At 46.7% G+C, this 14,711-nt stretch overlaps 1 protein-coding gene across 1 annotated transcript in view; it reads left to right on the forward strand.

Moving 5' to 3' along the window:
* The window catches only part of BARX2 (BARX homeobox 2), a 36,025-nt gene extending 30,167 nt beyond the window's left edge, over positions 1 to 5,858 (forward strand). Inside the window, exons 3-4 of the mRNA XM_051638487.1 lie at positions 3,290 to 3,374; positions 4,546 to 5,858. Coding sequence (XP_051494447.1) covers positions 3,290 to 3,374; positions 4,546 to 4,797 — 337 coding nt within the window. The 3' untranslated portion in view covers positions 4,798 to 5,858. The remainder of the gene's footprint in view (positions 1 to 3,289; positions 3,375 to 4,545) is intronic.
* The last annotated feature ends 8,853 nt before the right edge of the window (positions 5,859 to 14,711 follow it).

The following is a 14,711-nucleotide window of genomic DNA, read 5'->3' on the forward strand; positions in this document are numbered from 1 at the left end:
ACCATTGCCCCTTGTCCTTTCACTACACACCTGTGCCACAAGCCCCACCCCAGCTTTCCTGTAGGCCCCTTCAGACACTGAAAAGTTGCTAAAGGTTGGTCAGTCTCTTACAGTGGGAAAAGGAATGAGCAAAAAAGGCTGCCCTAGCCCTGCTCAGCTGCTCCCATCCTGGATGCTCCCTGTCTGAACTGTGCTGCTCTCTAGCTCCACAGAGATGCCTCTGTTGTTGGTCAAGGACGTGGGCAGGTGACCAGATTCAATTTCAAGGCTAACTTTTCCTGGGATCAAAGGTGACATGAATAGATTACATCCATGGAAATGCCACACGCTGATATATGTGCTTGCTAGCAGGCTCAGAGACAGGGCAGAAGGCTCTCTGTCCTTCCCATTCCTGCTGCAGACTTGGAAAAACATGGAGGCTGTCTCCTCCTGGGATCTGGTGGTGGATGACTCTGTCTCTGTGGCAGCTGAGAGGTTGGCTGTAGCTTCAGCTGGCTGCTGGGCTAGCTTTCCTCCAGCAGGCTTGGGTAGCAGGTCAATGAGAAGGTGGTGGCCTGTCCATCAGCTTGGAAAACAGAGCCAGGGTTGCATGGAGTTGAAGGCTCCTTGTCCTTGTGAAGGAAGAGGGAAGTTCCTAGGGACTCCTTGATACCAAATGGACAAAACTAACTAAGAAGAGGCTGCAGCTTTTTTACAGGCTTTGAACCCTACTCTGCAAATTTCAATTTCAGGAAAAAGACCTCTCCAATTCCTGTGAAGTCTGCAAACCTAGAGAGGGTGTGTAAGGTACCCCAGTCCTTGAACTCCACAGTGGCAGTGTCCCAGTATTTAAATTGATTTTGGAGATCAGCATTCTCTGCTCACACGGCCTGTTACTAAAGCCAAGGATCACAGCCAGACCCGTTTCATGCCATGGCCTGGCTCATGCAGCTTCCAAGTTCCTAGTGCACCTGTACTGACTCCTCACAGCTTCACATAACCAGATGGTTGACAGTGTTGATGAAGCACTCCAGGCTGTTCATTAATTTTATTGTATGACTGTTCCTTGGCATTGTACTTGTTGGAAGCTGGTGAGCAGTTCCTGTCCGTGTCCCTCTTCCCCTCTGTTTGTTGCCTGGGGTTTCCAGGTGATGCTGGTTCATGTTACGTGTGTGGCAAGAGAGGGAAACTGGCTGCAGGTGAGCAGCAGGTGGTAAGATGTGCACCAAGGCAAGAGGAGTTAGTCAAGCGGAGTTTGTTTCTGTCACCTCCTGGCTGGAAATGTGATGGAGAAAGCAGTGGATCCAGAAAACAATCTGGATTTGCTCCTGCAGCTTTAGGTCTGGACACTAGATTGTGCTGCTGGAAGGGCACGTGAAGCACCGGGTTTGTTAGGAGTGAGGAAGCACAGCCTGGCAGGACAGTGTCTCTGCTAGATCCTGCTTTTCCACTCCCAGCAATGGTGTCAGTGGGGCTTCTCACAGACCTTACAGAGTGGCAGCAGCAGCAGGCAAGCCAAGGCTGCAGGCCTGGAGTGAATCCAAAGTGAGGGAAGAGCCTGAATCCAGGAGGGTGAGTTTGAGCACAGAATGCTGGTGGTGGGTAAGTGCAAGAGTGAGTCTGATTGCCCTGGGAGCCCAGCTGAAACCAAAGGTTTGTTATGCAAAACTTGGCCTTGATGAATGTGTTTCCCCATCCAAAGGCAGGGAAATATCTGCTAAAGAGGCCAGAACACCTTGGAATGTGACTCTGTGCTTGAGCTGTCCCACCTGCAGGATGTGTGTGACTCTGTGTGACACTTGCCCACCATCCCCCAGGATTTCCAGCTCCATCCATTGTGCAGCTCCACTTCCAGACCTCCAGATGAACAGTGCTGGCACCTGTGGGGAAGGATCAGGAGTTACTCTGAGCTGCATTTGCTTCATAGCCTGAGTTTTAAAAGAGAAATAATGAATGGTTTCAGATGAAGCTGCACAGGTTAGAGATTTATGGAGGATGAATCAGGATTATGGGCTGTCTGCCATGTATACCCTTAAGCCAAACACCCAAATACATTCATTTATAAGCCTAAATTGCCCGTAATAGCAGAATGCAGAAGAAATTAATGGAGTTAGGTGTTGTACTGCTCCATGAGAAATGAGAAACTATTGTTATCCCCATGATTAGGTAGTGAAGAAGAAATGTGATACAAAGAGCAGCACTTTCAAAGGCAGACTGATGCTGGGGGTCTTGGCTCTTCTGTCTTTGCTTCATACCCCAAGGCCCTGTATCTCAGGGATGTGTTGTACCAGTAGCTCCCTGCTTCATGTACAGACACGGAGTGTCAGCAGCTGCTACCACAGGCTTGTGTAAAGAGGGCAGGCAAACTTCTGCAGCTTCTGTGCCTGCCATTTTTCCAGTGGACACAGAGGAGAAAATGTGTGGCAATGTCCACTTGCAGCCCAGAAAGCCACTGTGTCCCGGGCTGTGTCAAACCAACATGGCCAGCAGGGGCAGGGAGAGGATTCTACCCATTTACCCACTTCTTGTGAGAACCCACCTGGAGAACTGTGCTCAGCTCTGAAGCTCCCAACACAAGGATGACATGGAGCAGTTGCAGTGAGTCCAGAGGAGGCCACAAAGATGATCAGATGCTGGAGCAGCTCTGCTCTGGAGACAGGCTGGGAGAGTTGGGGTGTTCAGCCTGGAGAAGAGAAGGCTCCAGGGAGACCTTAGAGCACCTTCCAGTGCCTGAAGGGGCTCCAGGAAAGCTGGGGAGGGGCTTGGGACAAGGGCAGGGAGGGAGAGGACAAGGGGGAATGGATTAAGACTGGCAAAGGGAGATTGAGGTGAGACATGAGGAGGAAATTCTGGGCTGTGAGGGTGGTGAGAGCCTGGCCCAGGTTGCCCAGGGAAGCTGTGGCTGCCCCATCCCTGGCAGTGTTGAAGGGCAGGTTGGATGGGGCTTGGAGCAGCCTGGGCTGGTGGGAGGTGTCCCTGCCCATGCAGGGGGTTGGGACTGGATAATCTTTAATGTCCCTTCCAACTCAAACCAGTCTGTGATTCTGTGATGCTATGAAAAGAGAACAGATACCCTGCATACTCCTAAATATCCTGGCCCCTTCCCCAACAGCATCTATATTTACTCCCTGAATTCACTGTATTTACCACTTTTGTTTGACTTTTTCTCAAAACAACAGGTTAGAGAAACAATCATCTTTTCTGGTGGCTCCACTGTTGTATGCTCTTACAGTGTAGGGTTTGCTGCCTTGGGCCTCTGGCCTCTTATTGCCCTCTCTAAACTCATTTCAATACCTTTTTTGTCTCCCAGGCTTGACTTGGCCCAGTCCTTGGGGCTGACTCAGCTCCAGGTGAAGACGTGGTACCAGAACCGTAGGATGAAGTGGAAGAAAATGGTAAGTGGTCCTTAAAACCTGATTTGAGAAGAACAGATTTGGAGGCTGAGCACAATGTCTGTGACCTGTGTCTATCTATACCAAATTTTGGGTTATTTTGGATCACTTTTCTTCAAGACATAGTCTTTTTATTACAGTGCTCATGCTGCAGCATATGTGGTGGGCTAGAGGAGCCACAGGCAGTAGGAAACATGGGAAGCAAAGGGATGAAAGAAATCAGAACAGAACAGAGGGAAGAACCAAAATATCTCCCTCTGCAGTTTTGGCATTCCTGTGATTTAGTGCTCATGGGATTGGTTATGTGCACAGACAAGAAAAGTTGTATTGCTCCATGGAAACCAGTGCAGCTTGGAGAGCTAATAGCATTAATTCTTGCTTTTCATATCTTCTTTTCTCCTCTTTCACTTATTGTCAGCTCCGTGGCCCTTTCCCAGTTAAAATGCTTTTAGAAAGGACAACTGTTCAATAAATCCTGGTGGGAACCACAATGCTGTGACATTATCCAGTGGAGATGTTTATGTATTCTGATCTGGGAGAGGAGATGCAGTTCTAGACTGTATCTTTGAATGTATGTGACAGCTGCAGAAGTTCCTGCCACTTAAAACAAATTTGGGCTTAGCTTGGATACAGATCTTTGGTTGGAAGTGTCTTGTTGCTGCAGTGATGGTGTGAAGGGAGAGGGAGTTAAACATAGGAACAGGCTGTCATACTGACTCCCCTTTAACTGAGATGAAATGCATTTTAATACAGGTCTTGGGAAATAAAGAGTATTTCCAAAGGCAAAGAGGCTGGAGGAAAGGTAGGGAGAGGAAACCTGCCTAAGGTTTATTACTAGGGCTTTGAATAAAGTAAATGCTCAGGAAAAGAACTGAATTCTGCATCAAATCTTCTCTGTATGTTTAAGGGCTGTGTGCCTGGGTGATTCGGGGCCTCATGTAGGAAGTGACTCGTAGAACTCCAGAGTTCTGGGTGTCCTTGCTGGTGATGGTTGCATTTCATTTCTGTGAGATCGTGGGTGAGCTCACTCCGTGAATGCAGAACATTGCTCTGAGGCTGAAATGGGGACCAAGTCGTGCATTAACTTTGAGATCAAAGCCAAGGTTTATCCTTCTCTCAAGGCTGTTTGGTGGCAGATTCAGATTGATCCTGATGGTTCATCTCTTTGCTGCAGGTACTGAAAGGTGGACAGGAGGCTCCAACCAAGCCCAAAGGCCGCCCAAAGAAAAACTCCATTCCCACCTCAGAGGAGATTGAAGCAGAAGAGAAGATGAACAGCCAGACTCAGAGTCAGGAGCTGCAGGGACCTCAAGCCCCCGAGGAGCCTAAATTGCCAGAGGAGAAGCCAGAAGTCTCTTTGGAGACAGAGAAGTCTCCAGAACATATACCAGAGCCCTCCTCAGAGGAGACTACACCGCTAAGTTAAAAGGGAAAGCGAGGAGGGAAAGAGCAAAAAAGAAAAGCAAAGGAAGACACAAGAGAAAAACCAAAACCAAATATATATATGTGTATATATATATTTAAATATGTATGTAATTGTGTGCGTGTACATATATATATAAATATATATATATATGTAGACCTTGTGTATAAGTCTAAAGATTGGTCACTTTGTGCCTTTGGGAATGAGCCATCGTGGGCCCTGGTGGAGCAGAGATGTGAGCAGTGCTGCCCTGTCCCTCAAAGTGTGCAGGAGCCTGGACATCTTTCCTGAGAAAACCACCTCCTGAAACCCAAGACAACTCCTGGCCAGGACAGGGGGAGCCCAGGGCTCCCTTCACGCTGTGGGAAGCAAATGTGTGGTGGCACAACCTGTGCTGGAGGGGTTTGCTTGGCTTTATCCTTTGCCTTTCAGTGGTGCACAGGGACACAGGACTTGGTCTGGCCCCAGGTCAGGGACAGCTGAGGAATGAGGAGCTCTGTTAGCACCATTTCATCGTGTAACCAGCACTTATATCTGTTAGGGGTGGCCCCAACTTTGGCAGTTGGGATGGAGTTCAGACCCGTGGGTTTGCTTTGGCCCAGTAGAAAGATCAAATCTTCCACAGGGAAGTTCCCCCCCAGGTCAGCAGCCAGAGTTCATCTCTTGGTTGGGTGTCGTGTCTGTGACTTTGCAGTGACCCAGGAGAAAAACTCCACATGAGATGAGGGGTTTGGATTGGAGTCTGCTCCAAAAGCTTTCGGATGCTTGGATCTGGGATTTTATTTTTTTCTTTTTTTGCTTTGGGCCCACTTCTAATTTTTGTAGGTTGTTTGTTGTTTTTGTTTTTTTTTAAAGAACATTTAAATGTTTTCAGGGCTTTGGGAGAACGATGGATTTGAGAAGTTGCTGCAGAAAGTCCACGTTTGTTTAAGATGTGTGCCAAGAATAGATGTGCATCATGTTTCATAAAGTCTTGTTAAGGGCGCATTTTGCCCAAAGGCTGCAAGAGATGTATTAAGATAACCTTTATTTTTTAATTAAAAATTAAATATATAAATAAAGCAGTTGTTGTTGTTTCTCTTTCAGCATGCTAGGCAGCGGCTTTGTGGAGCTAGTGTTTTTTTTTTCTGTACTAACAAACCCTGGAGAAAATGGGAGTCATCAGACTTTCCATAATGCAAACTGCCTTGGAGCACCTTGCTGAGGTAGGTGAGGGTGTTGTTCCTGCCACTGGGTGCCTGTGTCAGAAGGAGGGCACTCATGCCCTGCCTGTTTGCTGTCACCTCCCCTCCTGCTCCATCCAAGAAATGGGTCTTTGTGACCCTGTGAAGGTGGTTGCTTTATCTCCCTTTTTTTGGGGGGGTGGTGACAATTCACACATGTACATCTCAAGTGACTTATCCAAGGAGGGTTGAGTGGGGAGACACTTTTTTTTCCCCCCCAGTTTCTTGCTCAGTGGTGTTTGGAAGACTTGAATTGCAGCTCCTGCACATGAGCTCTACAATGGCTTGTGTGTCTGCACCAGGTAAGGACCCAGCTGCCTCCAACACAGCCAGGCTGGGACATCCCTCCTCTCACTGTGTGTTTAATGCACAATAATCAACTCTGAGAAGGCATCTACAGCTTTAAGTGCATCTAGAGTTTTGCACTTCAACCTAAAAAAGAAAAGCACCCACCTTGGGCAATGCTCACCTGCAGGAAACATTGGGAACCCCTGGCATTTGATGCCATGTAGCTCTTTTTTTTTATGGCACAGAGGGATGTAAATGGGACAAGAGATCTCTCTCTGGCCTGTTGTGTTAAAACACAGGCTACAGCATCGTTCCTCTGCCACTAAAATGCATCAAAACTTGTCACTTGTTCTTTCCACTGAGCCCTGACATACTCATGACAGGCACAGCAAGAGGCAAAGGTGGTGGGGCAGGATTTTAGCCTTTGTCTGGAATCACAATAGAGTCTGTTGTTGCACATTCTTTATCTGTGCATATCTTTCTTTCTTTTTCTTTCCAGAACTGTGCTTTAGTTGAACCATATCTATTGGACTTGAAATGGCATTTAATTTAAAAAAGGCCTGTGGCCTGTTTACACAGGAATTAGATTAGATGGTCTGTGAAATCTATAATCATCTTCTATTGTTCTTGGACAGTAACACCAGCTCTGTTATCTCAAAATAAAATGTTTCCACAAGTCTTAAATGCAGACTCAGTGAGGGTGAAGAGAGCAATTTACTGGAAATAATTTGTCTAATGAGCTTCACCACCAGATTGCAAAAAAAAAGTCTGCAGGAGTCTACTAGGCTGATTTGGAAGCCTGAAGAGCTCATTAAACCAGATTTTTCTGTACAGATCATTCCAGAAACCTAGAAGCTGATGGTCAGGGAAGGCATCAAAGTTCTTTTAACTTCCCTGAGTTCAAAGTGGAAATATGAATTTTTTTCAAAACGTTTTCAGAGGTTGATGCCAAACTCAGCATTTGGACATGTAGGTGTACAGCCTTTCTCCCAGCCAAAAGGAGTTAAAATGGTTAATGCAGATGGGTTTTGTGGTTTGTTGCTTGTTGGTTTGTTTGGTTTTTATTTGACACCCAGTGGCTTTGTCTGATCTGAGATATTTTGATAGATTGACATGGCAAAGAGAAACCTAGAAATGGGGAAAAAATTACTTTCTTACTCTGAACTAGGAAGTGGTGATTCTGTGCTTTCCAGTGAAGTGGATAAATACGAAATTTCCAACCTGCAAAAAATGTAAAGATAGGTTTCTGCATCACAAACCAAGCAAAGTTGGTCCTTTTCCTGCAAAGAGTAAAGGAAGTTTTACAAAATGACATTTCCCACTTCCCAGAGGAAAATAATTGTTTCTGACTCAGCCCCACTTTACAGTGGGAGCAGTTCCAGTGATTATATTTTGTTGTTGTTAATCCCATTCTAATCACTTATGAGTCAATCTGGGTAAAAATGCAATACTCTAGATGTCTGGGCTAGTTTTTAATGAGTCCACAAGACGCTGAAGATGTTTTTGTTCCTCTTTTGGATGAGTAGCAATCTTAGCATCTTCTTTTCCAATGTGATTTTTTTTTTTTTTTAAGTGCAAAATTAGCTCTTGAAATGTGTCTGGTATTTGCTCCCACTGAATTACTTTCACTGACTTCCCTAATTATCTCTTTCAACTTTGTGGAAAGCACATTCAGATGGTGTGTGCTTGGATGGAAGGAAAAGAGTGGGGGAGAAATGGTAAAACCAAATTATTTCTTGGCTCAGTCTTTTCATACTTGTCTCTTCTGTGTTACATCTGCAGCTGCAGCCAAACATCTACAAATTTTAGTGGAACTCAGCATTCTGATCCCAACCATTGCTGCTAGGCAAGTGCTCCTTTTCCTCTTGTTGTAAGATTTCCCTCCGTTGGAGTAATTGTTGGTTTTGTCCCTGAAATGCAAAGAGTTGAGCAGCTTTTCCCCTTTACTTTGGGCTGAGGTGACTCCAGGGCTGGGCTGGAGAAAGCTGGTTGGGTTTAGCCTTGACAGGGGGCTGTGCTGATGCTCTGGAGTTGTGTTCACTTCATTCTCCTGAGACCCAGGCAGAACGTTCCAAATCTCATTTTAGAAACCCTTGTTCAGAACTGTAGCCAATGAGGACCACTCTTTTCAGCCAATATTGAAGAAACCTGCAGAAAACCCCTTTGTCTTTTCCAGCAGTGACAGGGAAGGGCTTTCCAAGTGCCTCTTAATCCTGCAGATACTTTTATTTTTTAAGGTGGTTTTATCTCCTGTCCAGGACAGCTGGTCACATAGAGGAGACTGATGGGAGATGTTTGCCCTTGGGGTTCAACCTTGCTGATGTTCAGGGGTGTTGGGCTTCCAGTCCCAACAGCAGGGAACAAGCCCTGATGTTGAAATCCCAGCTTCCCTACAGGGATGGGAAGTGCTCATATCCGGAGCTCTGGCTGGGACCCACCTTTTCTTGTACCCACTGAGATCATTTTGCAAAGCACTGAGCTCATCCTGCAAGATGGTAAGTTCCCCCAGGTCCCAGAGAGGATGACTGGGCTTTTGTCCTGGTTTTTGGTGGTGTTTTTTTTTTTTTTTTTTTAAATAAAATAAAAAATTAAAAATGTACTTAATTTGACTCCAGGCCAGTAGTAAGAAATTTGGTTTATTTGGGGTTTCAGTTTCCCTTTCCATCATCTTTCTTCAGAAGCAAAGTGGAAAAGGGCAGTAAGAAAGGAATGAGTGGAGAAAGAGGGAGTGAAAAAAAGGCAAAGGTGAAAAGCTTAACTATCAAACTACATGAAAAACGAGGGGAAAAAATAATTATGTTGAAAAATCAACTTTTTTGGTGGTTTTGCTTTGGCTTGTTTTGTTTTGATAAATCCTGACAGCTAAAGAAAGCTCTGGTTCTGTAAAGAGATTTTTCTGGGGTTTAGCTATACATGCAAGGATGGGGAACAACAGGTTCTTCATAAGTTTCTTCTTATGCTACATAAGTTATAAAGAATAATTGGAATAGATTGAGGGTCAATACAGGATTTAGCCCAAATCTGTGTCTTGACAAAAGCAGAGGTTTGGTGATGCCTGGATCCTCTGGAATCCTAGATATTGGACATGAACATCCTGCAAGAACCTCATTCCTCTTTCTTCCCAAGGTCTGGTACTGCCAGGTAGGACTGCTCAGGTTTTCCTGAAAACTGAAAAAGGGGTGGTTTGGTGGCATAAATGCATGGAGCACAGCAGCTTTCCTTTGGTTTACAGGACAAACGGGGTGGCTGCAATTCATCTCTCTTAAGTTAGTGATGCTTGCTTAAAATGACAACCAAAAAATCAATTTAAAAAAGCCAAAATCAAATAACTTGTTGCTTGTCTAGTGCTCTAGGAATCCATTGCTGGGTACGAGGCTTGAAACTTCCAAGTCCTGGAGTTGAAGTTCATGAGGGTGATTTTCAGTGCAGGGATTTAAAGCCTAAAATCTAAATATGTTTTCCCTTTGTAGAAATAGATTGATTCTTTTCCCCCTCCCCCACCAGAAATCCTGCTATTTTTAGGCTTTCTCCCAATTCCAGTCCCTTCCCATGTTGCTAATGCCTTTGATCATGCTCTCCCAGGGCAATGATGACACCTTAGCATGGCAGTGAGTGCTAGGAAGAAAGGAAGGAAGTTTCTTATCCCTTCTGGGATCCACGGGTGCCAAAAGGGAGAGGTGATCTGCTCGTGACTGCCAGTGCAGAGAGAAACCCCCTGAGCTGCTCTGACATGTCAGGGAACTGCTGGAAACACTGAAGCTCTTGTTTTGTCAAACAATTGAAAGTAGTAGAGACAGTTACTCACTAGGAGAGGTTCCTGAAATCATCCTGCTCCTGGACAGCTTACCTTCTGCATGCAACTGGCAGGATGGCTTGCTTGCTTGTTTTTTCTCCACCCTAGAGATTAGTGAGAAACACATTTATCAAAAAGAAATGTCATAAACCAAAATTTCCTGGGGAAGAAGGCTGCTGAGCACGCCAGAGCACCCCTTGGGCAAATGCTTCTGATATTTGCATAAACCCAAAGGAACCAAACCCTTGTAGATAAAACGATAGTAAAATATTTCAGGGCCTTTTATGCTTCCCATTAATGTTTTTCCCAAACAGGAACTAGCATGGTTGTCAGGTGGCAAATGTGACAAGTTCCTGGACTCTTAAGCCTTCACTATTCTCACCACACCCAAAGCCCAGCTCTTCTTGAAGCCAAGGCAAAACCTTTCTTGGTGATTTTAGAGCCATGAGACCCAACCCTGTTACTGTGCAGACTCCTCCAGAGCTGCAATGGGAGGGTTGGATAAGGTACCTAAGTACAAGAGCTCCTGCCCCCCTGCAAGGTGTCAGAGAGGGAGGTTCTCCTCCCCCTCTACTCGGCCCTGGTGACACCTCACTTGGAGTGTTGTGTCCAGTTCTGGGCTCCCCAGTTCCAGAGGGACAGGGATCTACTGGAGAGAGTCCAAGGGAGGCTGCAAGGATGAGGGACTGGAACACCTGCCTGATGAGGAAAGGCTGAGAGACCTGGGGCTGTTCAGTCTAGAGAGGAGAAGACTGAGAGGGGATCTAATGAATGTCTAATTAATACATGAGTGCATCAAGAAGGCAGGGACAAGCTCTTGTCACTTGTGCCCTGGGACAAGACCAGGGGCAATGGATTCAAACTGGAGCCCAGGAAGTTCCACCTCAACACGAGGAAGAACTTCTTTCCTGTGAGGGTGACAGAGCCCTGGGACAGGCTGCCCAGAGAGGCTGTGGAGTCTCCTTCTCTGGAGACTTTCCAGACCTGTCTGGGTGCCTTTCTGAGCGACCTGCCCTGGTTTTGGTCCTGCTCCATCAGGGGGGTTGGACTCCATGATCTCGATGATCAGAGGTCCCTTCCAACCCCAATATTCTGTGATTCTGTGAAATGACTGAAGTTAAAGGAGATCTGAGAGCTGCTCTAAGTCAGTCAGATCCTAACTTTTATGGACTCGGGTGGCTGTTCCAGCCATGTCACCTCATAACGGTGATACTAAGGCAGTACTCATTGCAAAAGTGGTGGTGGGGAGGGGTGTAAAGAGGTGTAAACTCTCATAAAACAGCAGGGCTTCTTCCTCGAGTCTGCTGGGTGCAAACCCTGCAGATTTTTGTGACTCCTGAGTGCTTTTTAGCGACTAACATGAAGGGGGGGAGATTATTTTTACAGCCAGCTCACACAGCTGCTCTCTCTGGAGGGTACAGGCTCTCCTGGATGTCTAGTAGCTAAATGGGAAACAAACCAGCTGAAAGTGGTGGATGAAATGTGATAAATACGCAGACAGGTCCCAGGCTGGGGGTTTCTTGCTGACAGCTGTTCTGCTGGAGATGATGGCACCAGCTCAGTGAGAAGAGGGAACTTTGCCTCCATCACCCATCCATGTCCCAACACATACGTGCACATACAAGTCCTGATGCTCCGGGCATCCAAGCTCCTGCCAGGAGAGATGAGAATTTTCCTCTGCTTACTGGAAGCTTGGATTACCTGTAATTCCTGCATCTGCCCCTTCCCAGTCAGCTTTGCTCCCACAGGAGGTTCCTTGGGGCTTCAGCATCTGGTGATTGCACCTTCCAGGATTCCTGGAGCTCAGAGCTGTGATCCACCCATGCTGCCAGCTCTGGAGCATCCTACACCTGAGGCTGCACCCAGACCACGAGCTGCCACATCAGAACTGCTTCCTGCATCCAGAACAATGGCTCCCTTTATTCTGCCCCTTGTTGTTGAGGTGGGATGACACTCAATCCCAGGATTGATGTGGGATGATCAGAGGCCATGGCTTCAGCAGCACCCCAGGCTGAAAGGACTGATCCCTTGCAACCAGGGATGTACAGCATCAGCTCTCTGCAAACCTCCAAGACAGCAAAGAGCTGGAGTCCAGGCAAGGAGAGCCAGCTTTCCATGTTGGGATTTGCACACAGGAACTTCTTCATGGGGAGAATGAAGTGCAGCTAATCCCTAACGTCATCTGCTGCTCCACACGGAGATATTTCTATTCTTTGGGTGGGGAATATGACTCAGAGAAGTAATTTCCTTTCCTGTCCATGCTTCTCATTACTGGGAATACAATGGTATTCTTTCCCTGCTTTTCATTTTGTGTTATTTAGGCTAATGATGCTGAGGAGGTGTCTGACAATGGGATTAGAAGCCCAGACTGGGAGTTACCTGCCTTATTCTCTCTCTGCCTGAGTAAATATTTACCCCCGAGGTAATAATTAGATCCATTTGTGCAGTGAAAAGTCCCCCATGGTGCTCAGGAAGATGAAGATGTCCAGGAGCAGAGGAGGGCCTGACGTTGGCTCCAAGTTCTTGCCAGGAGAGGCGGGATAACTCCCTCAGGAAGCACCAGCCAGACGCTTCCCGCTAATCCGAGGTGGTTTATTCCCCTTCCCAGGAGCTGCCTCTCTCCTTGTGCCATGTTGCCACCTGGGGATAATGGCAGGGCCCTGACCTTTATCCTCCCCTTTGTAAAAGCTGTTTGGAGGCTGTGGAGCACCCTCTGAACCCCCTCCTGAGGAACACTCTGCTCCCTCTCTCCCAGCTGGATTCGGCCGAACACGTTGAGCTTTTGGACACAGTTTGGAGCCAAAGTCTGTGCAGAGCCTGAAGTAGCAAAGAGTGGGGTGTTAGCACTTCAGCCTGATTTACCCAGGGCTATCTGCAGTTCCTGTGGGACGTGGACCTGGGCCAAGAGAAGCCTGAGTTTAAGACATCTGAGAGAGATCCCAATTTTCCAGCAGCAGATACTCCTGCCTGTGAAGACAGAGCTCCTGAGAGGTCATGGGTGGTTTCCCACAGCCATGGTTCTCCTAATCTCAATACTCAATCTCTTTTCCAACAGCTCTGTTCAAAGATCTGCTCTCAGTAAAGAAACTAAGCTCTAGTTTCAGACCATAAATCTGGAGCAGGTAAAGAGGGGAGTGTTGCCAAGCCAGTGCAGTTCCCCAAGTGCTCCTAAGAGCCCTGCTGTCCTCTTTGGAGGATCCCATTTTTATCAGTTTCCTTTCCTGCTTGTTTTTCCTAACAGCTTAATTGAATCCAACTCAGCTTAGTTCCAATAACAACAGACCAGGCAATGGATGTTTGGGAAATGTAAGACAAATATTCCCCTTTTCCACGTGCAACAAGATTCTGCACTTAGTGCTGGGGGCTGCTTTCTCAAGATGGGATCCTGGATGATGGCAGGAGATCACAGTCAGGATTGGCAGGGTCTGTTTGGGTTAAGGAGACCAGGTTGTTGCAGCTCTGAGTGTTTGTTCATACTTTCCCTTGCATAAATCTTTCTGTTCCCATTTAAAAACAAATTGAGGGGTTTGTACATTTCTGCTCCTCTTGGAAAGCTGTTTCAGAGGCTGAATCCTGTGACAGTCCTTCAGCTCATTTTCTGCCTACACTTATGTATGTCCCATTTCCCTGTATTTTATGGTTTTTACTACCATTGCCCACCAGCCCAAGCAGTTCTTCTCCCTCTCTGCTGCTTCCCTCCCTGGGTATTTATAGTGAGGGATCGTATCTCCACCTACTCTCCATCCTGCTGGGCTCCTGGGGCTTGGCCCATGAGATAAACTCCTCCCCTTCATCACTCTGGTGTCCTTTTGCTGCTTCTGTTTCAGGCTGGATTTATCTTTCTTGAACATAGGGGGTGAAAACTATACCCAAGGTCCCACAGCAGGGCTGTATCTCCAGCTCAAATACTTTACGCAGCTCACTTTGGAGTTACAACTGCATGGTTCTTAATATGGGCCACCTGATTTTGGCAGTCAGAGACCTCATTCAATCATGCACTGGTTACCACGCTCAGAGTTTGCTCCTCCCACATCTCCTTCCTCTGTTCCAGGCCTCTGTCTCCCTGTTCTCTTGTAAGTTGGACAGTCCTTCTCAGTCATGGCAATCTGACTCAGCTTTTTCTCATCAGCAACCTTGGATGGCTCAACTTGGCTTTTTCTGCCCAGGGTTTTAATTAAAGACATTTAAATGAGTCTCAGTCTGAATCTTGAAGTTAAGAAAGTTCCTTGAGCCCACTTGGCTCCCTTTCAACACATTCTCCTTAGATCTCTAGCTGCTCTGGACCCTTTCCTACAAACCCCCACTTTTCTCAGTGAAGTCATCAATTCCTTATAGAGAATTACAGCCCACACATGTTCCTGGTGTGCTGCACTTCCCTTGTCTAGAAAATCCATTCACTTATTGAAGAATCATAGAATCCTAGAATGCCAGGTTGGAAGGGACCTCAGGATCAACTGGTCCAACCTCTCTAGGTGCTCCTATAGTTGATATGAGGTGGCTCAGCTGCCTGTCAAGCTGAGACTTCAAACTCTCCAATGTGGGGAAATCCACCACTTCCCTTGGGAGACTATTCCAATGTTTGGTTGTCCTCATGGGGAAAATTTTCCTCTTGT

The sequence above is a fragment of the Apus apus genome, chromosome 22 (genome assembly GCF_020740795.1).
Source record: "Apus apus isolate bApuApu2 chromosome 22, bApuApu2.pri.cur, whole genome shotgun sequence".
NCBI classification, from domain to species: Eukaryota; Metazoa; Chordata; class Aves; order Apodiformes; family Apodidae; genus Apus; species Apus apus.